The sequence below is a fragment of the Salmo salar genome, chromosome ssa28, assembly GCF_905237065.1.
Source record: "Salmo salar chromosome ssa28, Ssal_v3.1, whole genome shotgun sequence".
NCBI lineage: Eukaryota > Metazoa > Chordata > Actinopteri > Salmoniformes > Salmonidae > Salmo > Salmo salar.
This window is the reverse complement of record NC_059469.1, coordinates 10604556-10632107: the sequence shown is the minus strand read 5'-3', so window position 1 is coordinate 10632107 and position 27552 is coordinate 10604556. Positions and strand designations below refer to the sequence as shown.

The following is a 27552-nucleotide window of genomic DNA, read 5'->3' as shown; positions in this document are numbered from 1 at the left end:
TAATCCTCTATTTAAATGTTTATTATACAGTAGATACACAAGAAGTACAAGGTATACAACCTCAGCATACGTATGTAGAATACCTAATGCAGAAGCACTAGTAAAGAGGTAGACAACAGTGGGAAAACTTGTCTCTTGAAGTAGTACTGCGCAATTCATAGCTGGAACCTTAGAGGTTCATACACTAGATACGGTATACCCACAGTAATAGGCACTTTCATCTCTGTCTCAGTCCCTCTTTCAGTTTCAGTCTATGTCTGTCTCAGGCCCCTCTGAGATCCAGGCCCGTCTCTTCACAGGCACTCCCTCACTGGCGCATCTCCTGTCCCCCTCCTCGCTACAGGGCCTGGCCTTCGTGTTGACCCCACTACCACCTCCACCAGGGGCCTGGGGGGGCCTCTGAGCTGCATCAGCCGAGTGAGAACTCCCTGAGTGCCAGGCTCGACGTCTAGGAAACTGCCTGGCTCCAGGACACCCGGAAGGCCCAGTGCCCAAGCCCAGGCCAGGGCTTCTTTGTGTGGGCTTGGTTACCTTGGAGAGGTGAGTGTCCCTGGGTAGGTGTGGGTGAAGCTGGAGAATGACAGACTCAGAGTAGGAGCTGTGAACACGAGGGTGGGTGGGATTGGTGGAGGGAGGGCAGGAGAGAAGGGTAATGGGGTTGAAAGAAGGAGGAAAAGAAGGGAGGGAGATGCGAGAATGAGGGGGTAGCAGAGCTGTCCTCCTGCCCATCGCCCCTCCACCTACTCCTCTTCCTTCTCTTGTCTCTTCTCCTCTTCCAAGTCCCTGCGGCCTCCTCTTCCTCTGCACCTCCTCTAGCTGGGTCTCCAGACCGTGAACGTCTGCAGTCAGCTGGTTGACGCGGTCGAAACGTGAAAGCAGACCGTTGACGCAAGACAGCAGGCGGTCCAGGTTGAGCTGAATGTCTAAGCCCGGCGCGTCGGACATACCCGAGTCCTCGGAACCCAGGGATAGGGCGGAGGACAGGGGATGGGGGGAGGAGAGGGAGGATGAGAGGGTGGAGAGACAGGATTCTTGGGATGATCTGGAGGGAGGCACCACCATGCCCTCAAACTTCACCCTGTGTCTGAACTGTGGAGAGAAGGGAGGGAGGCAGATTTCAGAAGTTTCCATTTGTAATTAATCAAATTAATTAATGAGTTTCCTCCATACCTCCTTGGCCTTAATGAGTCCCATCCAGAGCTTCAGTCTTTTGATGAAGAACTCCACCATCTCGTAGTCCTGGGGCTCCATGGCTGGCCTGTACATCTCAGCCTGCACAACCCTGTATGTGCGGATCAGAACAGCTCCAGAGAGACGGGCCAGCAGCCAACCTCCCAGCCCCAGTAGAAAGAGGGCGTAGAGGGGTCCGAGGACAGGGTGAGCCCTGTTGAGCCTCTGCAGGACCAGGCGACCACGCAGCACAGACAGCACAGACACACCAGCCTGGTACACAGACAGGAACCCATCCACAGACCTGGAGAAGAGCTGAGACACAAACATATATGCATGAATAGGAAATGCATATTTCCATAGAGTGAGCTGTGTTTCACATATTCCTGCAGAGAACCTTGGTTACATTACATAACCTTCCTTTTCCTACCATGTGTCCAGTGTGAGAGAAGAGCAGCAGCAGTAAGATCAGTAGTAGAGCCACAGCAGCCATCTCTCTCCATGCCCGCTGAAGCACTCGACCAAACACCACCCACCTCCGCACGTACCTCAGAGTACCCACCATCTGAAACACACATTTTTGCAATTTGATGGTAGTGGCACAAAATGTGGATTCCTAACCCATGGAGTTAGGAACTATTCAAATAATGTCATTCTTTAGGAACTATTCCAATAATGTCATTCTTTAGGAACTATCTTTAAGTTGTCCAGTACCTTGAGTACCAGCAGAGTGAGCAGTATGGATGATATCTGTGTGGATCTCCTGGCCAGCAGGGCGGCGCTGTGGAACTCGGTGAAGGAGTCTGGTCTGGAGCGGTGCTGAGACAGACAGGAAGCAGCCTGGGACAGGAAGCAGAATCGCAGCGTGGCCGTCGCCAGGGACAAAGAGGCGAGGAGGAACTGTAGCCAGCGCCAGCCCTGACGCACGTAGTGGGCACGGTCAGTAGCCATGGCCCATAGCTCCACCCCCAGAAAGAGGAGGGCAGAGAGGAGCAGGAGCACCTGAGGGGGAGAGGGGGAGAAAGGTTTCTAAACCGAGTGGCCAACTGAGTGTCTCAGAACGGAACCTATTGACAATCTTACATTTTTGCAATCCCTAATGAATGGGAATAACAGTGTTGTTTTATATAAACAAATTGTTTATCAAATGTTACCATGAGTGCAATCTGCAGGTCTGGTCCTGAGGAGGATGGGGGGATGAGTAGAGGATGGATGGAGAGGGAGGAGATGACTGTGTGTATCTGGGTCTTCTCTAGTAGAACAGACACACACACAAACAGACTAGTCTCTCTGTGGTACTGGGTGAAGTCAATGGACACAGCCTTTAACCTGAGAGAAGAAAAGAGTACAACGAATCATGTAGGATCATTTGCGTGGAACTGGTGTGTGTCTGTGTGCGTATGTGTGTGACTCACTGTGCTGTGGTCCAGTGTGTGCTGTGTAGGCCAGAGAGAAGCTGGCGTGTGGTAAAACTGCTGTTCCCCAGAAAGACTCCATTATTATGGTCTGGAGTGTGTATACAGCATATCCGTGGTAACCCCACCAGGTGGAGGGAGGGGTTCTGATGGAGGTGTGGCACCAGGATGTTGTCCATCCACTGCCACGCCCCCTCCCACCTGAAACCAACACAGAGAGATACATGTGGACACAGCCCACACACACACACACACACACCAATACACAAATCAGTACAGGGTACATGCACACACACACCACACATGCAGCCCTTACCCAGTGATGGTGTTGAGGTTGGTGGTCAGTGAGTGTTTGACGGCAGAGTGTAGCAGTCTTCCCTGGGTCTCCTGAACACTGTCCTGGTAGTTCACCATCAACACCACCAACAGGAACAACATGTGGCCCACACAGTGCTGGGAAGGGGGGAGAGAGGAGAGGAGAGAAAGTGAAAGAGAGAGTGAGTATACAGAGGGAATGAACAAGAGAGGAGAAGGGAAGATAAAGAATTAAGATGCATGTTATTTTAATTCCAGTACAATACCAAATGTTACTAGGTGGTTAGGAATATAAACAGTACACCACATATGTTCCTTCCAGAGGTTACTATAAGGAAGAAGGAGAGCTGTTTTTTTGTTTCCTGTTTTACCTTCATGAGGGATCGTAGCGCTCTCACTTTCCTGGCCTCCTCCTTGGCTTGCAGTAGGCCGAACCCACAAGGGGGGTGCACCTTGCCCCCCTGCTTTCCCCCCTCCCTCTTAATAACGGTCTCCTGTCCCAGCCGATCATTCACCTCGGGGTCTACAGGCCTTAACACCACAGCATAGAACAAGGCCTGCACACACACCTGAGGAGAGGACATACAAGGGTTAAATTACCAAAACCATTAGTAAAGGTTATAAGGTGCATACCTGTCTAGTCCCTCTTAGACGGAAAATATATCAATAGATTAAAAGCCAGCAACTTACGTTTTACAATCACATGGGTCTACAGGAAATATAGAAGCCATATGGTTGCGTATCTCTCTCTCTCTCTCCGGTATGGTGAAAACATTCATTGCTGACAATTTGTTGCATTGACTATTGAGCCTCCCGTGTGTATGTCTCTATCTGCCTACCTTGAGAGGCTCCAGCAGCAGAGCGGAGGCGAGGAAGGCAGACAGGGCTGAGATGAGCCACATCAGGACCACAGAGCTGGAGAAGTGTCTCCCATAGAGGCCTACTACAGCCAGGCAGGCTCCCAGCAACAACACAACCAGGGGGTAAATTACTTGCAGTGCCCAGGGAGGTAGCAGCCAGCTGGGCTTGCCACGGGCCACACCTGGGGGGGTGAAAAACATGGAAGAAACTGTGCTCTATGATGTCTGCAAATATGATCAAGTTGTTTGATATGAATATTCAGATAGTTCAGAGGATTTTCATGCAAAATAGACATCATTCATAGAAAGTTTCAGATGGCGAACTCTCACATCCACATAGTAATACATTTGGCATAAAGGGGAGGGAATCGTTACAGAGTTAGGATAAGTCAGTGTTAGTGACTCACCTATGCGTGTGGTAGAGTCTATGGAGTCAGGGGAGGGGCTGGGGAGGAAGGTACTGGCGATGGAGCAGACAGAGAGGGATGAGGAAGGCCTAAACAGCCCTGTCCCATACAGAGAGATGGGAGAGCAGGGGGGGTTGTGGATCTCTGTCCCATAGAGTGGTTTGTCCACACTCAGCTCAGACCAGCCACTGCAGGAGCTGCCCCGGCTCTGGCTAAAACCCACAGAGAGATGAGTAAGAATCAGAAGTATTCTTTGCCAACAGGCAACAGTGCTATACGAATTACTAGGACTGGTTGTTCCCTGCTATCTAGTCCAGTCAGATCAACTCTGATCTCCAGTGAAAGAGGAGAGGAGGACTCTATATTCAGAGCATATACTGTAGACAGGCCCAGATACGGTATTATCTGGGGTTTAGGTCTAGAGTGTACTGGTCAGGCAGGTCTTACCTGTGGGACAGAGAGGTGGTCCAGGGGGAGTAGCGGCCACTGTCTGATGTTGAGGGACTGTTGGACACTCCTGTGTCTGCTGCTATAGACCTCAACAGGTCCTCCTCTGAAACACCATGAGAGACAACAATTATTTTAGACGTATTCACACAGGAGTCATAGTAACACATATGGGACCCACACACACACACAAACACACACACACACACACCAGACAGGGTAAGGACATTGGGTTGCAGGTTGTGTCGATGGCTGTGGTCTGGATGCAGGCCAGACAGGGATTGGGATGGACCCACAGGTGCAGTAGAGGAGGGTGGGGGGTTGGAGATGAGAAATCGGGGTGAGGCTAGGCATAGCTTCATCAGGGCTTTCTTCCTCTTCAGCAGACGGGCATGACCCAGGGATGATCCCAAGGGGTCAGAGGTTATTTCCCAGGAGGGCCCTGGGAGGACAGTGAGGCTGTCACAGGAGGGCCACCGGGTCATGCCATCTCCCTCCTTCTCCACTCCCAGGTTAGTGGCATTCCAGAACTCAGCATTGAATGCCTTGCTTCCCATCAGCTAACAGAGAAGAAAAAGATAGCTTTCAGCCTTTTCAGTTTACAACTTTCACAAGAGAATCAGAAAGAGCTGTGTATCTGTGTATGTGCATGCATTGACACGTGAGAGTTTGCACTCTTACAGAAGAGGGTGTGTCTCCATCCAGGCCTGATGGATCAGGTCCTCCAGGCAAAGACAGGAAGGAGGAGCAGGAAAGATCTGATTGGCCGAGATAGACGCCCATCTCCACTGACTGACACACAGGGGATGGAGGCACTGACATATCCACCGCTACCTGAAACACACACAGGGAAAGTTAAACCCAACCCAACATTTGTAGCTGAACCAAGCATCATCTCTGTCAAGGACTTTTCACATTACTCTGTTGATTTGGAAGCACTTTCCAAATCAACAGAGTAAATATACAATACGCTATCACATTGACCCCTGATTGACTAAGCTTTTTATTGATAGAAATGATAACAATGTGTTTTAATAGGCAGTCATAGGACTATTTTTGTTGACGGCGCAACAGGAAAAATGGATGGAGAAGGAGAGAGAGATGTAGGAGAGGTACCTGGCTGTGAGTCTTTCGCAACAGGAAGCAGAGGAGACACTGGAGAGGAAACACCAGGATGGCAATAGTCATCCCCACTGCAACCGTTTCCCAGGTTACAAGCAACCGGGCCGAAACCGGTACACTAAAACACAACACCCTTAAAATGGCTGATTATTTCACTTAACAGAGTTAATGCAGAGTATGTGGGACAGATAACAAAGAGTTGTAGAGAGTCTCAGGCAAAACATCAATGTTGTTGTTCAGCGCAGTGAGTTGTCCACAGTGCGAGATTGATTGAATCCCACCTGAGCACTTTCACAAGAACCTTCTATTGTGTACACTATTGTCACCTGGAATATTCTGGTTAGACTGCCATCTTACCTATGCCCCTCTGTGCCCACAGCCCCGTACCACAATGCCCCTAGTGCGAGGTAGAGGTGTAGCAGGAGGGCACACACCGTCACCCTCTGCCCCCGCATGAAGCGGCTGTGGGCGGGGCGTTCCCACAGAGAGAGCCACAGGTGGCGCTCCAGCATTCCAAACGCCAGCTGGGAGGAGAGAACACGTTGGAACTGAGACAGCTCCTCCGGACCTGAGAGATAGATGGAGAGAGAGAGAGAGAAATCTGTTTGGAGGCGGTCATGCTCTCCCTGAGTGTCAAGACAGATACAGAGAGTTGTAGCACTTACAGGAGGCCAACATCTCCTTCTCCACTGTCCCTCCTCCCTCGTTCCTGTCGTTCTCCACAGACAGCCAGTCTTCTACCAGGAAGTAGAACAGGTGGTCTGTCTGAGGGTCCCACACCACCACATGCTGCACGTACCACGATGGGTCCAGACCTGGTAGACATACACACACACACACACACACACACAGGTATTGTTGTGTTACCTGTTTGGAATCTTACTACCTGGAGCCTCGATCTCCTACTTTCCTTGTGTTCCAGTAGGTGAGTGAATACAAGACTACAAAGTCTTGCAATGCGAGACTACAGTAGTTACCTGTGTTGTCATTGTTACCTGTGTTGTCATGCCAGAGGCGTATCTTCCACACCTCTCCCAGGTTGCTGTCCGTCTCCAGGTGGAACAGGTCCAGACCACTTCGTTGGAACGCCCCCTCCCGCTGCAGGTGGCGTGAACCGCTTTTAGTCACCCCGTACAGAATGATGCCCACGTGGGCCGTCGTGCCTGATGGGAATTACAAATAAACGTGAACCAGGTTTGCGTTTCACTTTAACAAGATGCTTTCTCAGCCAGATGTTCTCTCTCTTCTACCCTCGTTCACTCCCACATGTTAGGACTGGACTGGATAGGTGAAACTGTCAGCTATATGACAGAAAATAAGTGGATCTATTGCTTACACCTACCCAGACGTTTAAGATCTGCGAGTCCCTTACCTGCTCCTCGTCGCCAGCCTGTTTTGACCAGGACTCTGTAGCTGTAGCGTCCAGGTCGCCCACACAGTGGTACATGGCATAGTCTCAGGCTCTCCTGGTGGTCCAGTTTGTGGGCGATCAGACCCAGGAGGAAGTGGATCAGAACCAGGACAGCACACACAATCCCCACTACTACATTACGCATTGGACCACTGGACTGGGGTGATGAGATGGAGGGGGACATATAATACAGATGAGTAGAATCAGTAGAGGTTCCAATTCAAAGCTGTGTTCCAAGGTGGGTGAACAGGTGGCCATCTTGAATGTATGATCATGTCTCAGAATCCTGTGTCGCTCTAACGTTTCAGCATGTATGTGCATCTATCTAAGGCAGCTGACATTTATTTTCTCTGTATGTGCAAATGAGCTATACCATTTCTTGTGTTAACCGGAGGAGTATCCCAAACATACCGGTGGCAGTAGCACCACAGCGTCTGGGTGGACAAACAGACTGGCCCCGAACATGGTGAGGTGCTGAGTGAGGCAGTGTGCTGAGTGGAGGGTGCTGCCCTCCAGTGGCCGGAGGCCCTCAGTGCTCCAGCGCCTCTCCCTCAGGCTGTAGTACTGACACAGAGAGCTGAACACACACACTGAGGCCTGGACTGGAGCTCCACTCAGACTGGATGTCAGGTTCACAAAAAGAGATTGTACTGTGCTGTTAAATCTAGAGATGAAGAGAAATAATAGACAAACAAGCTGCATTAGTAAATGACTGTGATGTCATCATACGCCATGTATAGAAGAAAATCAGGCCTCACAACATTCTGTTGTGTAAACAACTTGTAAAAGGTTTTGGAAAACGTAACTGTCTAGATACAGAACACTTACAGAGGAGAGAGGAAGATGGTGTCCTCCATGGATGACTGGCTGGAGAGGGAGAGGGTCAGCTCTCTGACTAGGGAATCATGGGAGGCAGGATGACCTGGCTGGGTGGCCACTGTGATTCTCACATGTCCTGAGCCCACCAGAGAAGCTCCTGGAAGCAGGCTGAAGTTTAAAGAGATGTACAGTCCAGCATTGGGATCCATATTCTTCACTGCCCTCACTGTAAAATCCAGCCACCCTTTGGCTCGGAGTGTAAAGTTAACCATTGGGGCTCTTCCCTCGTCTCTGTCAATACCACCAGATCTAGACCCAGACCCACTTCCACTCCCACCACTAGCCCGATGCCCAGTGCCGATCCTTCCTACAGTATATATTTTGGGCAAAGTAACCCTGATAGATCTGTCAGTGTCCAGGTTAGCAATGGGTATGGGCTGTCCCTGGGGCGTGGTGAACTCCATGGCAGCCAGAGAAGTAGAAATGGGTGGGTTGGCTGCTGAGAAGAACTCAGACCCCCCTTCCAAACCCAGGAGAATCTGTACCACCTCAGATCCCTGGACCTGACGCTGGAGCTGGGCACTGAGAGAGGAGGGAATGAGGAACTGGCAGGGCGGATGTGCTGGGTTTGACTCTGGCTTGTCAGGGTTTAATTGCGATTTGTTGGACTGGTTTGATTGGCGGGTGTTGACCGAGGGATCAGTGGTGCAGAGGAGTTCCGAGGGGTTTCCATGGTAACCAACGGCACTGATCTGTGGAGCAGAGAGAGAGAGGGGTTCCTCATCGCGTGGCCGCGAGCGCATCAGAACACGCATGAGAGCCCTGGCATGGTCCAGGGATGACACTACAGTTTCAGATACATTAGAGTGAGTGTGAGGACCAGAGGAGACGAGCTTGGACTCGGACACAGCAGCCAACGAATTGCCTGGAGACAGAGAGAGAAATAACAGTTTTTGGTCAAAAACCTTGGACTAATTCCTGTCCTTGCTCTATGAGCATGCATCCTCCACCTTTTATCCTTGCATTTCCAACCGTCGATCCCACTCAGAAGTTGATACAGTACCTATTACATGGAGGATGTTTCTGCCCGTGTCTATGGCTGCGTCGTCTTCTAGTCCCGTCTGCTCTTCCATAACCCTGATCATTCTCCCAACAGATTCTAGAACATTCTCCTGACAGCCCTCACACACCACCTCACTTGGGACTGCCTGCAGGAGACAACACACAGGGGCATTCAGGCATCGAGGAGAAATCTGTATCGTTTGTGGGTCTTTTTGCCAGGCTTTTATGGCACAAACTCCGTCTGTGTAGATGGTCAGGTTACCTACAGTGGACTGGGCCAGGGCTAAGCTGATCTGGGCTGCATCCTGTAGAGAGTACACAGACAGAGAGGCCAGCGCCTGCGTCACATTCCCCCTGATTTCCCTCCTGTACCTGAGATCCTGCTCACTCAAAGTCTGATCCACCTGTGACCGAGAGGAGAGAGATAGACAGGTAAAGGAAAGATAGCATTAAGGAGAGGAGAGACACAGCCAGGTAAAGACAAAGGTAACGTTCATACCTGATTGAGCTGGCTGGTGAGGGCGATGGAATAAGGAATGAGCTGCTGTGGGTTACCCTGTTGAAGTAAACCCGATAGTTCGGTTTGGCTCTTGTTCCTCAGCCACTCTGTGATCCCATCTCCATCCACAGGTCTCAGCACTGTTATAGTTCTGAAAAAACAAAAGCATCCATAAACTGTCTTTTTACAATTTACCTCAATAGGTCTCTTGAGGTCAGAACCTCTTCCCTGCATTCTCAGTTTTAAACTCATCTTCAGTTCACCTGTTAAGTGCTGTGACCTTTGACCCCAGGTGGTCCTCTACCTGCAGGATCACAGAGATGATTGACTGGTCCTTCTCTGGCCCCGCCTCCCCCAGAGGAACCAGGCTGCCAAATGTACGCTGGGTACCCCTGTAGAGGGTGAGAAGGGGACAGGCTTGGCCCCAGCCTGGGCATAATGATGCCACCTGGAGAATATAGATAATCTGGGGGGACTCACTATCCTCATCCAGCCAACCTATAGAGTAGATACAGAACATCTGGTACACCATGGTAAAACATGGCAAAGACACCAAAAGAAGATTTGATTGTATCTTTGAGTCTTTGTTTCTATTACCTGAACAGTTGTATGTGACCACAGTCTCCAGCAGGCGTATGTTCTCCCCAGGACCTGGATTAAGAGTACACACCCCTCCATGGGGTGGAGGGTTGGGCAGGAGGGTCAGGCTAGCAAACCCCCATCTTCCCCCAGCAGGGTGGGTAACATTTAGGGTGAAGGTATAGTTACACCCCTCCTGCAGCACCCCCGGTCGGACCACCAATTCAGGAGAGAGACTGCCCGTAGTGGTCACCTCGTTCAGGTCAAGGGTCATGCCGTTCTGATCCTTTTCGCTCCATTTGTACTGTGAAAAGAGAAAGACCATACATAAACTTTCCGTCATAAGTCCTACATAAAGCAGCCATGACAGCTGATGGTGCCTGACTTTATTTAATTTGTCACAAACGGTAAATGTTGTTTAGGTCAGCCAATTAGCTACGTAGAGGGGAACTTACCTGAACATGGCTGCCACACTTATCACAACGACCAGAGAGCACAATGGGGCGACTCTGGCTGACACGAAAAGAAAAGAGACTACTGCAGGAAACACACTCCACACTTACAGGAAGCAGTGCAACTTTAGATACCGCCACCTAGAGGCATGGAGGAGTATTTGACATGAATATACTGTCAAATAAACATAACACAACCACACTGAAACTGAAAACTTTATATGGTAATTTTGACCACTAGCAGGTGCATGGTATTGTTATTTCTGTCTCATTAACATATTTTGGGGCTTGCCTTGTAAGAGGCTATATTTGTTGCACCCGTTAGTGAGAATGCGGTACCAGTTTAACTGGTATGTGGTAGTAGTGCCCCATCAAATAAAAATGTATAGGGGACAGATTGGAGAGGCAGCTAGTCTTAAACTTTTAATTGTTGACCATTTGTCTGTTTTGCCCTGCAGTGACTTCGGGTTTGGAAACCTTTGTTAAAGGCCCAGTGCAGTCAGAAAAATTGTTTTTCTTCTGTTTTATATATTTTTCCACACTATGAGGTTGGAATAATGCTGTGAAAAAGCCCTTGTAGTGTAAGAGCTGTTTGAAAGGACCGGCTGAAATTTCAGCCTGTTTTTGTGGGATGACATCACCAGTTGGTAAAGTAGTTAATAGACCAATAGTTAGTTGTACTGCAATATGAAATACAGTAACTTACTTACCACTAGCTGCCTGTAAGTTACTGTCAAATTCACAGCAACCCATTTACAGTGCATGGTTCACTGAACCACCTTCGTTGCATAAAGATATTGTGGTGTGTAGAGATAATGTGAGACTCACAGACTGTGTAGTAGAGATAGGTCTCCTCCCTTCCTTTTGGACAGTGAGGGTGAAGAGGTAGAACTTGTCTGGCTGTAGCTTCCTGCTGGGGACAGTCAACCTGCTGCTGTTATACCCTATAGGCTGACCCTGGTCCTGGGACGACCACTCAGTAGAGTTCTACAGGCAGAAACGGATACCATTGGTACAATTATGAGAAAACATCAAGGTAAGACAGCAATATAAGTTAACATAAGTGTAAGTGAACAATTTCTACCTAAATAGTAGAAAGGCAATAATGGGTTCCTAATTCTGATTTAAATTACCTCAGTGATGAATTCCCAGTGGTAGTTCAGCTCCCCTTCCTCTCCCAGATCCACATCAGGATCATGGGACTCTGACCCATCCAGGATCAGGTCACTGTGGCCTGACACCAGTCTATGCGATCCCCCCCTGATGATGGGTACCAGGGAGCTGTGAACCACAGAGAGCCTGGACGTCCTGTGCAGACGTAGAGGGGTTCCCTGGAGAGAGACAGTGAACCCCAGGCAGTACTGGCCCACCTCCAGGGTCTGCTTAGGGAGGTACAACAGTGGTGTAGTCACACCCACCAGGTTAATCAGGGTTACTGGATGTCCACTGCTGTTCTGGATTACTGGGTGCCCACTGCTTTGGGTTACCAGATTGCTGTCAGTCTTGTCAGCTCCACAGCCACTCCCCCTAAACACTTCCCATAGGTACATGGTCTTGTATGCGGTGCAGCCTTTGATGTCTACGCTTGCTTCAAAGTAGCTGGATCTAGACTTGAGGATTGTGGATTGGCCCTGGACTAACGTGACCTGAGGGAGTGAGCACTGGAGTTCTCTCACCTCAGTGAGCAGTTGTGTGGAGACCTGGCTGACATTATTGAAAGCTGTGACTTGAACAATATATTTTCCAGCAGTGAGATATGTGTGGTCCACTGTTTTGGATTTTGTGATGACAACTCCTTCACTTGAGTCTCCAAAGTCCCATTGAAACCTCAAATTGCTGCCACCATCTACTGTGACTGAGAATCTGACACTATAGCTTCTAAAGGTTTCTGTAGAATCACAAACAATCGTGACCTCCCCCACGGGCAACTGAACAATGGCTGTCTCATTCAGGGTTTCAGAGCAGAAGCCATTGCTGGCCATCACACCCACAGACAACGAACCACTTCCGGGTGAGGTATACATCACTTCCTGTCCAATGACCCGTAAGGGCTGGAGCCCTTCTAATTGGATCGTCCAGGTGTAATCAGTTGGAGAACCACTCATGACATTTGCTTGGAAACGGACCTCCTTTAGAGCTTCCAGAGCAGTGGAACAGCAGTTGGCCAATCGTAGGCCCCCGATCCTCTCAACCACCTGGACGGTCAATGACGCCTGGGAGTTGCTCACCTGGTTCCAGGCTCGGGCTGTGACAGAGTGAGACCCAACTGGGAGGATGGAGGTGGTGAAGCTTACCTCAACAAGGTCATATGATGGCTCAACTTCGTCAAAGGCTAAAGAGAAGCTGACATTGGTTCCTTTGGAAACGAATGGTGTAAAAGCAATATGATCTTCAGCGCAGACCGTAGACCTGCTAAGGTTTAGAGTCAAGCCCTGAATAGCATCCTGGATGGTGACTCTGTGTGAGACTGCCTGCCAGCTAATACCATTAGAGACGTTCAGAGAGACTTTATAGACCCCTACATCTGTAAAGGTGTAGAAAACTGACTGATTGTTGTCCAAAACCACAGCACCTCCAGTACACCCAACAACGTTCCACTCCCAGTGCCGATCATTCCCTTTATTGACATATCCATAGAGTGCAACTTGAGTATTTGACGTTATAAAGAATGGATGTGTCTTGCCACCTACATGAAAGTCTGCCTCTCTAATCTCCTCCTGAACTGTGAAATGTTTGGTGGCGTTGCTTGAACTGAGAACATTCTGGACCGACACACTGACAGAACAAGAACCCAGAGTCTCAAACATGTAAAGAAGAAAAGGAACATCGGTCTGTAAGGGTGAAAGGTCTGAGTTCACATTCCAGAGATACTGGAGGTCAGATCCAGTCTCCACAGTTACAGAGATGTTGATATACTTCCTTAATGGCATGGTGTCTCTAGCTGTTGACATTCTAGCCCCTGAAACTCGCTCTACTGCCTTTAGAGAAACACGGCTGGTCGTCTTACCAAGTCCGTTGGAAGCTGTCAACTCAACAGATATATTACCTGGAGTTTCAGTGAACCACACAAAGTGCTCACCAACACTGCCAGTTTGGGTCACACCTCTCTGGTTGGCTAGCCAATGGTAAGTGACATTGGAGCCGTGGGTTACTGATGCAGTGAGCAAGACACTCTCTCTGGTTGGTATGTAGCTCATGGATGTCAGGCTCAGACTTGAGAATTGAAGCCCTTGTATTCTTTCTAAAGCTATAATCAAAATGGCTGCCTCCTGTTGGCTCACCAGGTTCTGGGCTGTGACTTTGACCTGATACACACCTGCTTTAGGAAACACATACTGAAAGTAAGACATCCCAAGCTCAGTGGTATCAGGGCCATCCACTGACCAGTAGAAATTGACGTTACCTGAAACATTGCCAACTGCTGTTATGACAGTCTTTTCCCCTACTACTGCAAATGGCTGACTGATTTTCAGCTTCAGGTCTGACACAGGAAGCAGTACGTTCACTTCCAGGTTAACAGAATCCAGGCTAACTGCATTAGAAGCTGTGGCCTTGACTGTAAACCTGCCAGCGGAAGTGAAGACATGGGAAACATTTTGACTCTTTGCCAGTGGCGAGCCATCACCAAAGTCCCACTGCACAGAAACATTGGTCCCAGGGCAACTCTTGACCCAAAGTGTCATCTTCTCATTGACAGTCAGTGTGTTGCTTTGACTGCTATGTGCTATGGATGGTTTACCCACAGGCTTCTGCACAGCAACAGCGGCTTTGGCTATTCTCTGGCTGACTTTGTTACTTGCCATCACTGAAACATCATGGATCCCTTCCTCCTTGTACACAAAGCAATGATGAGCCAGTCCTCTTATAGGAGAGCTGTTGGATGAATGATTGAACCACAGAAACTGATATACAGTGAGCTGTCTTTTGGGGGCAGCAACTGCATTAAAACACACCTCTTTTCCTACTGCCACAGCATCCTGTGATGGGTGGATGGTTATCCCAGTAATGGGGGCCTCAATGCAAACGTTGGCATCATAAAATACATATCCTACTATACTGAGAACAGTTACGTTAACGTTAAAAACCCCAGAGTTTGAATAAGTGTGAGTAACAACAGACTTTCCCTTCTGTACTGACAAAGGTGATCCATCCCCGAAATTCCAATGGAAAGTCAGCATGGAAACATTCCCGTTCACCAGTGCTTGGAGCTGTATCTCTTTCTCTGTCTCGGAACACTCCAATGGCAGAATTCCACTGATGGTCAACCTGTAGATTTCCAGACGGATGGACTGGCTAGCCTGGCTGACTGCGTTAGACACAGTCACTTTGACTGTGTAACTCCCTGGGGACTCGTAGACATGGGATACAGAGTTGTCTGTGATGTTTTTATGTCCAGACCCATCACCAAAGTTCCAGTCCCAGTGAAGACTGGAACCTGAAGCCACTTTGCCCTTGATTTCAGTTACAGACTTCAGTTCACTGGGTCCACTACAGCTCAACTGGAGTCCAGATACCTTCTCCACCACTGCCACGGACACCCAGGCTGTCAGTGCAGTCAAGGTGTTGTTAGCGCACACAGTCATGTTATAAACCCCAGTGGTCCGAGCAACATGGCTAACTTTGCTGTGGAATCCTTGGATTTCTTTTGAACCGTCCCCAAAGTTCCAAGTGTAAAGGATTCCGTAGTGAGATGGGTGTGAAGAGGCTACTAGAAGAAAGGTCTGGTTGACCAGGGGAACCGGAGGAGACGGAGAGATGAGTATATGAGTTAATGGAGGCCGTACCTTCAGTGATATGGCCCGCTTGATGTTGTCGTATTGGTTGTAGACCTGTACAGTCAGTGTGTAGTCATCTGTATGAGTGAGAGATAGAGTGATATACAATATTTAGACCGCTTTCTTTTTTTCACATTTTGTTACGTCACAGCCTTATTCGAAAAGTGGTTAACTTAAACAATTTCCTCAGCGATTTACACACAATACCCCATAATGAAAAAGCAAAAACAGGTTTGTAGAAATGTTTGCAAATGTTACATTTTTTTTAGAAAAGGACTTACGTAAGTATTCAGACCCTTTGCTGTGAGACTCGAAATTGAGCTCAGGTGCATCCTGTTTCCATTGATAATCATTGAGATGTTTCTACAACTTGATTGAAGTCCACCTGTGGTAAATTCAATTGATTGGACATGATTTGGAAAGGCACACACCTGTCTATATAAGGTCCCACAGTTGACAGTTCATGTCAGAGCAAAAATCAAGCCATGAGGTCAAAGGAATTGTTTGTATAGCTCCGAGACAGGATTGTGTTGAGGCACAGATCTGGGGAAGGGTACCAAAACATTTCTGCAGCATTGAAGGTCCCCAAGAACACAGTGGCCTCCATCATTCTTAAATGGAAGAAGTTTGGAACCACTAAGACTCTTCCTAGGGCTGGCCACCCAGCCAAACTGAGCAATCGGGGGTAAAGGGCCTTGGTCAGGAAGGTGACAGAGCTCAAGAGTTCCTTTGCGGAGATGGGAGAACCTTCCAGAAGCACCAAGTAGAACTTTATGGTAAAGTGGCCAGACCAAAACAGCTCCTCAGTAAAAAGCACATGACAGCCCGCTTGGAGTTTACCAAAAGGCACCTAAAGACTCTCAGACCATGAGAAACAAGATTCTCTGGTCTGATGAAACCAAGATTGAACTCTTTGGCATGAGTGCAAAGCGTCACTTCTGGAGGAAATCTGGCACCATCCGTACGGTGAAGCATGGTGGTGGCAGCATCATGCTTTGAGGATGCTTTTCAGTGGCAGGGACTGGGAGACTAGTCAGGATCGAGGCAAAGATGAACCGAGCAAAGTACAGAGAGATCCTTGATGAAAACCTGCTCCAGAGCGCTCAGGACCTCAGACGGGGGCGAAGGTTTACCTTCCAACAGGACAATGACCCTAAGCACACAGCCAAGATAACACAGGAGTGGCTTCAGGACAAGTCCCTGAATGTCCTTGAGTGGCCCAGCCAGAGCCCGGACTTGAACCCGATCTAACATCTCTGGAGAGACCTGAAAATAGCTGTGCAGCAACGCTCCCCATACAACCTGACAGAGCTTGAGAGGATCTGCAGAGAAGAATGGGAGAAACTCCCCAAATAGAGGTGTGCCAAGCTTGTAGCATCATACCCAAGAAGACTCAAGGCTGTAATCGCTGCCAAAGCTGCTTCAACAAAGTACTGAGTAAAGGGTCTGACTACTTATGTAAATGTGATATTTCTGTTTTTTTTTTATATAAATTGTAAAAAATGGCTAAAAAACTGTTTTTGCTTTGTCATTATGGGGTTATTGTGTGTAGATTGATGAGGGAAAAAAATCTATTTAATCAATTTTAGAATAAAGCTGTAACCTAACAAAAGGTGGAAAAAGTCAAGGACTCTGATTATTTCAGAAGGCACTGTAGATTAGTGGAGACATGCCCTATTGTATTGAATGGAAAGAGGAGTGATATGCAAGAATATACACTATTAGAATGAATTACAATAATTTACACATTGGTAGAGGTATGTTTACCTGGCTGTAGGTAGACGTGGCTCACAGAGTCTTGAACATACACCTGTCTCACTCCTCGCTCCACTGGCCTGTCCTGGGCAGGAAAGGTGTAGTTTTCCTGGGCACTGCCATCCCCAAAAGACCACCTACAGGAAATAATATCAATAGCTTAGGGTTATTTAAAGTCTCATCCGAAAGATGGGATCTCCTTAGACCAGATGACAGAGTGCCCCGTACTGGACCTCCAACACCACTTCCAGCAGTAGTTAATGCGAAAATATGGAGTAAACAGATATGCTACCCTCACTGACGTAATATCACTCTAAGCGAATACTTCTGGGAAAACAGAAAATGACCCTAACCTGAAAGTTACGCCTAGGGAGACATCAACTTTGACCCTGAAAGTGTAGAGACGCAGTGCGGCCACAGCGATGACCTCCTTGACAGAGAGGAATTCTGGGTCGGCCAGAGGGGTCATGGTGTCAGCAGTCAGAGTGACCTCTAGGGTCTGGGAGCTCACAGGGTTGGCTGCAGTCACCTGGAGGAACAGAGACACGTTATTAGTGAGGCTCTATGGGCCACTTTACTCTGTTATATGAGTATTATATTAAAAACAAGGTTGTTTTATCTTAATATAAATTATATGAAACGGATGAGCTTAGTACCTTCAGTTTGTACTCAGCTGGCTTCTTGAACATCACACTATAGGTGTCTCCCTCATAAGAAAACTTATCCAGCTCGTCAATCACCCAGGTGTACTTTACTGAGGAACCAGTCTCAGCCGTGGCTGTAAATGCCTTAGAAAAAACAGGAAACGGTGACAATGTATCATTTCAATACAGTAGCAGGGATGTGATCAGCAGAACAAATAAATAAAAGAAAATCAGATTCTTTTCAAAGATGCACAAATAAAACACAGATTTTCAAATAAAAATACTATAAAATACAATACAACTTTATATTATCGATGAAGTCAGGCTAACTCACCTGTGACAAGTCCACCAGCATCCTCAGATGTCCATGTGGCTCTACACTGAGCCCAGCCACCGGCTCATAGACACACACCTGTACACAGGTACTCTGTTCACTCACTCCATTCACAGCACTGATGTTTAGAGTGTGGATGCCCACTGAGGGTAGCACCAGGGACATGTGGGAGAACCAGCTGTCAGGGGAGTCTCTCTCACAACCAGGCCAGGAGTCAGGTAACTCTCCTGGGCAGGACGGGAGGAAGGGGACCCCTGTCTGGAGCACCAGAGCCAACCAGGAGCTGGTGGCCCCTTTTCCAGAGAATATTTTAACCACAATGAGTATAGGAGTGTCAACCAATATATGGATCTGGTTGTCTCCATCAGGCAGAGGATGGATCATACAAAGCCCAGAAATGTTTGCTGGGGTAGGAGCTGAGGTTTCAGGGGTCATACTTATGGGCATACTGATGTTCCCAATGTGAGTGAAGCCACTAAGTTCACTCTGGCCCGTACTTGAAATATAGCCATGCCCGTGTAGTGTGTCAACGTACAGCACCCGTAGGTCGCACACCACCCCGTCCACCCACTGCCCTCCATCCGGCGGGGACGAGAGGCCCCCCTCCCACCAGCCCCCCCACTCCGCCCCTTGCAGGGAGAGGTAGCTTTGTCGCCAGGGGGAGGAGGATGAGGAGGCGTTGTCGCGGCAACTTAGGAAGGTTCCAGGTCTCCCGGTGTGTTGGATGGACAGGATGTCATCGGGGTAAATACTGATCTCCCTCTCTGGCAGGATCTGACAGAGAGAGAATGAAGCAAAGTTATTTGAATTTCATTGATTCGACTTAAAAGTAAATAAGAACATCTCACACATACACTAATATGAACAGGCTCTGAGAAAGGAGCCACTCTCATCGGCAGGTCTGCCACCAGGTGGTAGAAGGGGGGTATGTCAGGGTATCTTGGGGGCAGGGGGTAGCTGCGCTCCCCTGTAGAGGGGGACTGGTTGTAGGGACTGCAGGGGCTGGTGACAGGGACACAGGCCTCCAACAGGTGGCACCAGTACTGTCCCAGGGCACAGCCTCCCGTAGTGTTACACAGAGGGGTGATAGAGCAACAACTGAACGGGTTCAGGAGAGAACTGCAACCTGCAGAGAATTAGAGATGGATAAGGGAGAGAGATGGAAGAGAGAGAGAGAGAGAACAAGAGAGAGAGAGAAGAAAGAAAGAAAGAAAGAAAGAAAGAAAGAAAGAAAGAAAGAAAGAAAGAAAGAAAGAAAGAAAGAAAGAAAGAAAGAAAGAAAGAAAGAAAGAAAGAGAACAAGAGAGAGAGAGAACAAGAGAGAGAGAGAGAGAGAAAGAAAAAAGAAAGAAAGAAAGAAAGAAAGAAAGAAAGAAAGAAAGAAAGAGAGAGAGAGAGAGAGAGAGAGAGAGAGAGAGAACAAGAGCGAGAGAGAAATGAGAGTAAGTACCAGTTATGCATACTGAAAGATCGATCGATCATCATACATCAGGGAAACACAAAAACAAACCAGTGAATCAGCACAAACTCACACAGGGCAAGTCTTCCAATACAACAACATCTTTATTAATAACCTGAGGTGGTGTTTTTTTTTTTTCTTATTAACCCATCCCCTTTTTGGAGGACACAAATCCTTTTAGTTTTTTTACAGCTTTTCTGCAATACATACATACATACATTTTACATGTACATTTTACATATACCAGAATAAATGATGTAGTGAGTCTGTCTCTTCGCAGAAAAATGTACAGAGCTGAGATTGTTGTATGGTATGCCCCATATATATAGCCTTCAGTTGGTGACAAGAATTTTGTATAATAATTTAAATTGAAAAACTTGAAGTGCTGCTTAAAGTGTTGTTTTTTGTATCAGTTCATAGACCATGTGCCATGGAATCAGTACATCGAAAATCTCTTCCCATTTATTTTGCAACCTGTATGGCACAGCTGTCAACATTTTTGTTCTCAAATTAAACTTTAAATTTCTATTTATGCCAATTATTTTCAGCCAATTTGTATCTTTAATATATTGCAGACAAACAAGTTCCCTCTTCCACTTGCCTCCTCCATTTTTGTGGTAATGCTGCAATCAGTGGGTTATAAGTTTGGATTGAGCAGACATTCCCATATAGTTTCTATAGCTGCATATGTGACATAACTCCACCATTTCTATTCATAATATCATTAATAAATATAATTGAAAAAAAATAAAAAATCCATAAAGAATGTTTTTTTATTAATCAGTAAATTTGAGTTTAAACATAATATTTGTTGTAGTATGTGTTCTATCTTTTCTGGAGGATAAAACTGAAATTGTAACCGGCTTTGTATGGCTTGTTTAAGAAAGGTACTGTAAACAAAATTTAATTTTCAATTAGTTGGAAATGAGAAGTTGTAATCTGCATAAAGGCAAAAATAAAAATGTTGAACAAGGGATGAGCCTTTCTTAGGATGAGCCTTTCTACAGAACCATTTTGGGGTATCACTTATGTATAGTGATAGGTTTAAAGCGGTAATACTTAAAGCTTTAAACTCATATATAAATAGGCACATTTAATTTTGTCTGGCTTAGCATTCCAAATGAAATGAAATCTTTTTTGCTTGTATGATTTAAAAAACGAGTTGTCTGGAGTAGGCAGCGCCATTAGTAAGTAAGTAAACTGTGATAACACCAAAGAGTTAATCAATGTGATTTTTCCCTAAACAACAAGTATTTACCTCTCCATGGTTAAAGGATCTTATCTGTTTTTGCAAACTTTCAACTGAAATTGATTGTGGTCAGTTCATTTATATTTTTTGAGATGTGAATACCAAGTATGTCTACTTCACCATCTGCCCGTTTTATTGGTAAACTACAAGGTTGTGTAAACACTGTGTTTTTTAACGATCCAATAAGTAATATGGTACACTTGTCATAATTACATTTTAGTCCAGAGAGGCTAGAACAGTGATCAAGATCTTCAATGACACAGTGTAAGGATCCAGATTGTGGTCTTAAGAAAAAACTTGAGTCATCGGCAAACATTGACACTAGTTTTTATCCCCTGTTTTTATTTCTGTGTTCGTGCAAGTTGTTGACTGTTCAAATCCTCACTTATCAGGAGCTGCAATTTGGCAGTACGCCCAGACCTTGTTTTGAGAAAGAAATGAAAGATCTCAGTTTCAAGGTCTCAGCTTAGAGAGGAGAAGCCTCGTGAGGTGTTGCTCTGTCACATGTTATGAAACAGTATTGGTCGGTCACATGAATGAAACAAAACGGTAATGATTCATTAATTATGCTAAATCATGCAAATATAACTTGTCTGTGTACAGCCGTAGATAAGACAACTGCTGGGTCTGTCCAGAGGGAGCTTCTGATTGACATGTGTACTATGGTGCATTGAGTTGGTTGGAACCTCTCCAGCGCGCTGACAATAAACAATGATTCATTTAAGATTTTTATATTTTTTGCACAACAATTTGGCGTCACGAAATGTTTGTTAATTTATAAAAATAGAAATCGGAACTGTCACATTTACATAAGTTTTCAGACCCTTTGCTCAGTACTTTGTTGAATCACCTTTGGCAGCGATTACAGCCTTGAGTCTTCTTGGGTATGACACTACAAGTTTGGCACACCTATATTTGGGGAGTTGCTCCCATTCTTCTCTGCAGATCCTCTCAAGCTCTGTCAGGTAGGATGGGGAGCGTTGCTGCTCTGGGCTCTGGTCTCTCCAGAGATGTTCAATCGGGTTCAAGTCTGGGCTCTGGCTGGGCCAGTCAAGGACATTCAGGGACTTGTCCCGAAGCCACTCCTGCGTTGTCTTGGCTGTGTGCTTAGGGGTCGTTGTCCTGTTGGAAGGTGAACCATCACCACAGTCTGAGGTCCTGAGCGCTCTGGAGCAGATTTTCCTCAAGGATCTCTCTGTACTTTGCTCTCGTCATCTTTGCCTTGATCCTGACTAGTCTCTCAGTCCCTGCCGCTGAAAAACATCGCCACAGCATGATGCTGCCACCACCATGCTTCACCGTTCGGATGGTGCCAGGTTTCCTCCAGACGTGACGCTTGGCATTCAGGCCAAAGAGTTCAATCTTGGTTTCATCAGACCAGATAATCTTGTTTCTCATGGTCTGAGAGTCTTTAGGTGCCTTTTGGCAAACTTCAAACAGGCTGTCATGTGCATTTTACTGAGGAGTGGCTTCCGTCTGGCCACTCTAACATAAAGGCCTGATTGGTGGAGTGCTGCAGAGATGGATGTCCTTCTGGAAGGTTCTCCCATCTCCACAGAGGAACTCTAGAGCTCTGTCAGAGTGACCATGGGGTTCTTGGTCACCTCCCTGACCAAGGCCCTTCTCCCCCGATTGCTCAGTTTGGCTGGGCGGCCAGCTCTAGGAAGAGTCTTGGTGGTTCCAAACTTCTTCCATTTAAGAATGATGGAGGCCACTGTGTTCTTGGGGACCTTCAACGCTGCAGATTTTTTTGGTACCCTTCCCCAGATCTGTGCCTCGACAAAATCCTGTCTCGGAGCTCTACAGACAATTCCTTTGATCTCATGGCTTGGTTTTTGCTCTGACATGCACTATCAACTGTGGGACCTTATATAGACAGGTGTGTGCCTTTCCAAATCATGTCCAATCAACTGAATTTACCACAGGTGGACTCCAATCAAGTTGTAGAAACATCTCAATGATGTTCATTTGAAACAGAATGCACCTGAGCTCAATTTTGAGTCTCATAGCAAAGGGTCTGAATAGTTAAGTAAATATTGTCATTATGGGATATTGTGTGTAGATTGCTGAGGATTTCTTTTTTTAAATCCATTTTAGGTTAAGGCTGTAACGTAACAAAATTTTGAAAAAGTAAAGGGCTCTGAATAATTTCCAAAGTCACTGTATATATAAATTCTAGTTGTACTTTATCAAACACCTTTTCAAAATCTGCTATGAAGACCAGGCCTGGTATCTTTGATGTTTCATAATGTTCAATCATTTCAAGTAATTGTTGTATACTATCTCCAATATATCGTCCATGTAAAAAACGTGTATGATCAGGATGAACAATATCTGGTAAAACCTTGTTTGTTCTATGTGCTATGCATTTCACCAGGATTTTCCCATCACACCATTGAAGTGTAAGAGGCCTCCAGTTTTTAAATTCACTGGATATTTATATTTACCACCTGGATCCTGTTTCAGTAGTAATGAAATCAAATCATCTTATTGAGTACCTGAAAGTCTACCATTTTTATAGGAGTAATTAAAACATGCAAATAACGTATCTATGAGTACATCAACAAAGGTCTGATATACCTCTACTGGTATACCTGTCACGTCCTGACCAGTTTATGGATTATTTTCTATTGTAGTTTGGTCAGGAGGTGGCAGAGGGTATTTTGTTTATGTGTTTCGGGGTGATGGTTTATATAGTAGGGTGTTGGACCAAAACCCAGAAATAATAAATCTATGTTCTATGTTTTGTATTTCTATGTTCTTTCTGGTTTGTTGTATTTCTATGTTTAGGTTGATGGGGGGTTGGACTCTCAATTGGAGGCAGGTGCTTTCTCGTTGCCTCTGATTGAGAGTCCTATATATGGGTAATTGTTTGGTTTGGTGTTGTGGGAGATTGTTTCTTGTTTTGCCTGTGTGAGCGTGGCAAGACTGTTTTGTTGTTTGTGCGGTCTTTGTTTTGTTATTTTGGTGTTCTCTTTATTTTAAATAAATAACAAGATGAGCATCCACATTCCTGCTGTGTTTTGGTCCTCTATTCCCGACGACAGCCGTTACAATACCATCAAGCTCTGGTGTTTGTCCAGACTGAAAATATTTAATTACCTCAAAAACGTCCTCCTCTGTAAGGTGGTGTTATTTTTTTTCATACCTGGGGGCACCAGGTGATGCTGGGGGCTGCAGTAGGGCCGGAGGATCTGAACTCTGACCAAGGTGGACACTTCTCTGGGCTGGCTGACCAGCTCCACTGACACCATCTGGCCAGCATGGCTGAACCACAGCCCAGGAAACAGCAGCATCTGAGGGGATGATAATAAAGTCATCAGACACAAGGGGTGTCTTAAATTGGATTTTAGCATGGCTGATGGCTGTGGTCAAAGCCAACACAAGGTGATGCCATGGGTAAGACATCCTTATCAAGAGTTTTGCCTGAAATCTGACGACATCCTAATATGAATGCAGTCCAGTAGGTCAATCAACAACAAAAATAGTATCATAATCGGTTCCCTCAGTGTGAAATATTATGTCACTTACCTCCACTCTCTTTTGGTCAGGGTCTGGGACTGTAGGGAGGACTTGTAGCTGTGACCTGGCGTACACACCCGACATGAAAGGAATACCTGTGAGGTAGCTGTCTAACGAAGGCAGGGAAACTACAGGAGCGGAAACATACACACATCCATTAGCACACTGCAATATAATGTGTTCATTTGTGACAATGTTACACCCCTTAGGTCACCCTATGAAGACAACAAACACATTTCATTCTGAATTATAGTTTGCAATGTCCTATTAATGCAGTAAACTCTCCATGCAGTCTCACCTGTAATCACCTTATCACAGAGGAAGAGGTACTGTCCATCACACACTGTGTTCCTCCTCTGTCCTGGTGAACCCAGGGCCATCTGGGTACAGCCCCCCAGGCTCTCCCTGCCCCTGTCCCTGTCCCACACAGGGTGGCTTTCTGTTTCCAAACCCTCGCCTCTATCCGGCCTTTCTCCCCTGCCATCCCTCAGCCAGATCCACTGAGTGGATTTTCTATACAGAAAGATACATACAGTACCAGTCAAAAGTTTGGACACACCTACTCATTCAAAAGTCTTTCTTAATTTTACTATTTTCTACATTGTAGAATAATAGCGAAGACATCAAAACTATGAAATGACAGACATGGAATCATGTAGTAACCAAAAATCGAAATATACAAATCAAAATATACTTCAAAGTAGCCACACTTTGCCTTGATGACAGCTTTGCACACTCTTGGCATTCTCTCAACCATCTTCATGAGGTGGTCACCTGGAATGCATTTCAATTAACAGGTGTGCCTTGTTAAAAGTTAATTTGTGGAATTTCTTTCCTTTTTAATGCCTTTGAGCCAATCAGTTGTGTTGTGACAAGGTAGGGGTGGGATACAGAAGATAGCCCTATTTGGTAAAAGACCAAGTCCATATTAGGGCAAGAACAGCTCAAATAAGCAAAGAGACAACAGTCCATCGTTACTTTAAGACATGAAGGTCAGTCAATCTGGAAAATTCAAGAATTTTGAACGTTTCTTCAAGTGCAGTCGCAAAAACCATCAAGCGCCATGATGAAACTGGCTCTCGTGAGGACCGCCACAGGAAAGGAAGACACAGAGTTACCTCTGCTGCAGAGGATAAGTTCATTAGAATTAACTGCACCTCAGATTGCAGTCCAAATATATGCTTCACAGAGTTCATGTAACTGACACATCTCAGCATCAACTGTTCAGAGGAGACTGCGTGAATCAGGCCTTCATGGTCGAATTGCTGCAAATAAACCACTACTGAAGGATACTAATAATAAGAAGAGACTTGCCTGGGCCATGAAACATGAGCAATGGACATTAGACCAGTGGATATCTGTCTTTTGGTCTGATGAGTAAATATTTTTGGTTTCAACCGTTGTGTCTTTGTGAGACGCAGAGTAGGTGAACGGATGATCTCCGCATGTGTGTTTCCACCGTGAAGAATGGGGGAGGAGGTGTGATGGTATGGGGGTGCTTGGTGGTGACACTGTCTGTGATTTATTTAGAATTCAAGGCACACTTAACCAGCATGGCTACCACTGCATTCTGCAGTGATACGGCATCCCACGTGGTTTGCGCTTAGTGGGACTATCATTTATTTTTCAACCGGCTGTGTAAGGGCTATGTGACCAAGGAGAGTGATGGAGTGCTGCATCAGATGACCTGGCCTCCACAATCACCCGACCTCAACCCAATTAAGATGGTTTGGGATGAGTTGGACCGCAGAGTGAAGGAAAAGCAGCCAACAAGTGCTCAGCATATGTGGGAACTCCTTCAAGGCTGTTGGAAAAGCATTCCTCATGAAGCTGGTTGAGAGAATGCCAAGAGTGTGCAAAGCTGTCATCAAGGCAAAGGGTGGCTACTTTGAAGAATATAAGATATAAAAACTGTTGATTTGTTTAACACTTTTTTGGTTACTAAATGATTCAATGTATTATTTCATAGTTTTGATGTCTTCACTATTATTCTACAATGTAGACAATAGTAAAAATAAAGAAAAACCCTTGAATGAGTAGGTCTGTTCAAACGTTTGACTGGTACCGTATACCCAAAAATGTAAAAGAGGGTGGTGGGGAATTAAATGAATTAGTGTAGTTAGGTGACAGAATATAATGTATAAATCTGTTAGAAAGATCACAAACTGTTTACTCACGATGGGAAGGAGTTGTGGATGAATGTCTGAGTTTCAGTGCTTCGGACTGTGGCTAGATCCCCACCCTTCACCTGACGACAGATACCCTTTGCCTCCAGCCATGATGTCGCTGACTCTGACAGCCAATAGCATTGCAGACTGGCCAGATGGACCTGGGCTCCTTTGGGGCAAATGTGCTCATCTGGAGGAACAACATTGACCATTGCCACTTGATTACCAATTAAATTAATATGAACATGATTAATCATACCGTTGCTAATTTGTAAATTCTGTATAATTTGGAAGAGGTATTTGTTAGTCAAGCACACGTTATCTCACAAGCAGATTATTGTTTTATATGATAGCCTATATCCCTTTATGTTTAGTATTGGGGGGAAAAACAGATACATTCTAATCCATATCAAACCAGATTAATGTTCAGCATCAAACATCTGTTTAGAAGAGAAGTCAAAAAGCAAGTGAAGCTTACCCCATAGAAATACATAAAGATGTCTATGGCTCACCCCCCTGTAATGGAGGGTGATATCAAACTAAGATCCTCACCAACTCCAGCTGCGAAGGTCACTGCCGTCCACAGGCTCCAGATCAGCGCTAGTTTTTCAATAGCTGTCATCTCTGTCATCTTCTGTAGTGAGTCATACTCCCAGGTGAATGGAGAGGAATGGAGGCTAGGCTAGCAGAACGCTGGAGATGATCACAGCTCCAAAGGGTTCCATTTCGTGGCCTGGCCCCCACATATAGTATGTCTCTCTATATGTTCCTCTACCTCTGTAGCTCCCTCTACTATAGGCTATGGCCCTCCTCCTCTCATCATGTCACTTGTTTTCTCTCTGACCCTTTTGTCATAATCCACTTCTGCCCTCCTTTCCACTAGTTTAATGTTGTGTAATGGGGTTTGTCCCTCATTCTCTCACTTTGTCTCTCACTTTGTATCTCACTCACTCTCTCTCTCTCGCTCTCTCTCTCTCTCTCAGAAACAGGAGCTCTCCCCACATTTAACACAATTGTTTCATTCCCTTTGCCCTTTTCCCTATCTCTAGGGGGGTTGGCGGAGTAGAAAGAGGAGGGGGAGGACATAT

General features: G+C 46.3%; 1 protein-coding gene across 1 annotated transcript; it reads right to left on the bottom strand.

Annotated features, from left to right (window-relative positions):
- Nucleotides 1-27419, bottom strand: pkd1b (polycystic kidney disease 1b). The gene is made up of 38 exons (XM_014179459.2): nt 27017-27419; nt 26474-26654; nt 24595-24809; nt 24306-24424; nt 23923-24070; nt 18921-19192; nt 18067-18840; nt 17745-17876; nt 17442-17617; nt 17101-17225; nt 11692-15410; nt 11387-11545; nt 10562-10699; nt 10125-10410; nt 9791-10025; nt 9528-9678; nt 9295-9432; nt 9030-9174; nt 7976-8891; nt 7559-7811; nt 7109-7304; nt 6732-6899; nt 6402-6551; nt 6094-6304; nt 5731-5854; nt 5296-5448; nt 4826-5174; nt 4615-4720; nt 4168-4379; nt 3740-3942; nt 3272-3469; nt 2902-3038; nt 2586-2786; nt 2325-2499; nt 1885-2172; nt 1601-1735; nt 1171-1485; nt 1-1089 (listed from the first exon to the last, which is right to left on the bottom strand). Exons 1-38 carry the CDS (start codon nt 27093-27095, stop codon nt 247-249), a joined length of 12525 nt encoding a protein of 4174 aa, XP_014034934.2. The 5' UTR covers nt 27096-27419; the 3' UTR covers nt 1-246.
- Between the last annotated feature and the right edge of the window lie 133 nt (nt 27420-27552).

Coding starts and splice junctions, on each gene's coding strand:
- pkd1b (XM_014179459.2), bottom strand. CDS start 27,095: ATGACAGAGATGACAGCTATTGAAAAACTAGCGCTGATCTGGAGCCTG. Junction 17,226..17,441: donor TCCCTAGGCGTAACTTTCAG/GTTAGGGTCATT, acceptor TATTTCCTGTAG/GTGGTCTTTTGGGGATGGCA. Junction 9,679..9,790: donor AAGGTCACAGCACTTAACAG/GTGAACTGAAGA, acceptor TTGTTTTTTCAG/AACTATAACAGTGCTGAGAC.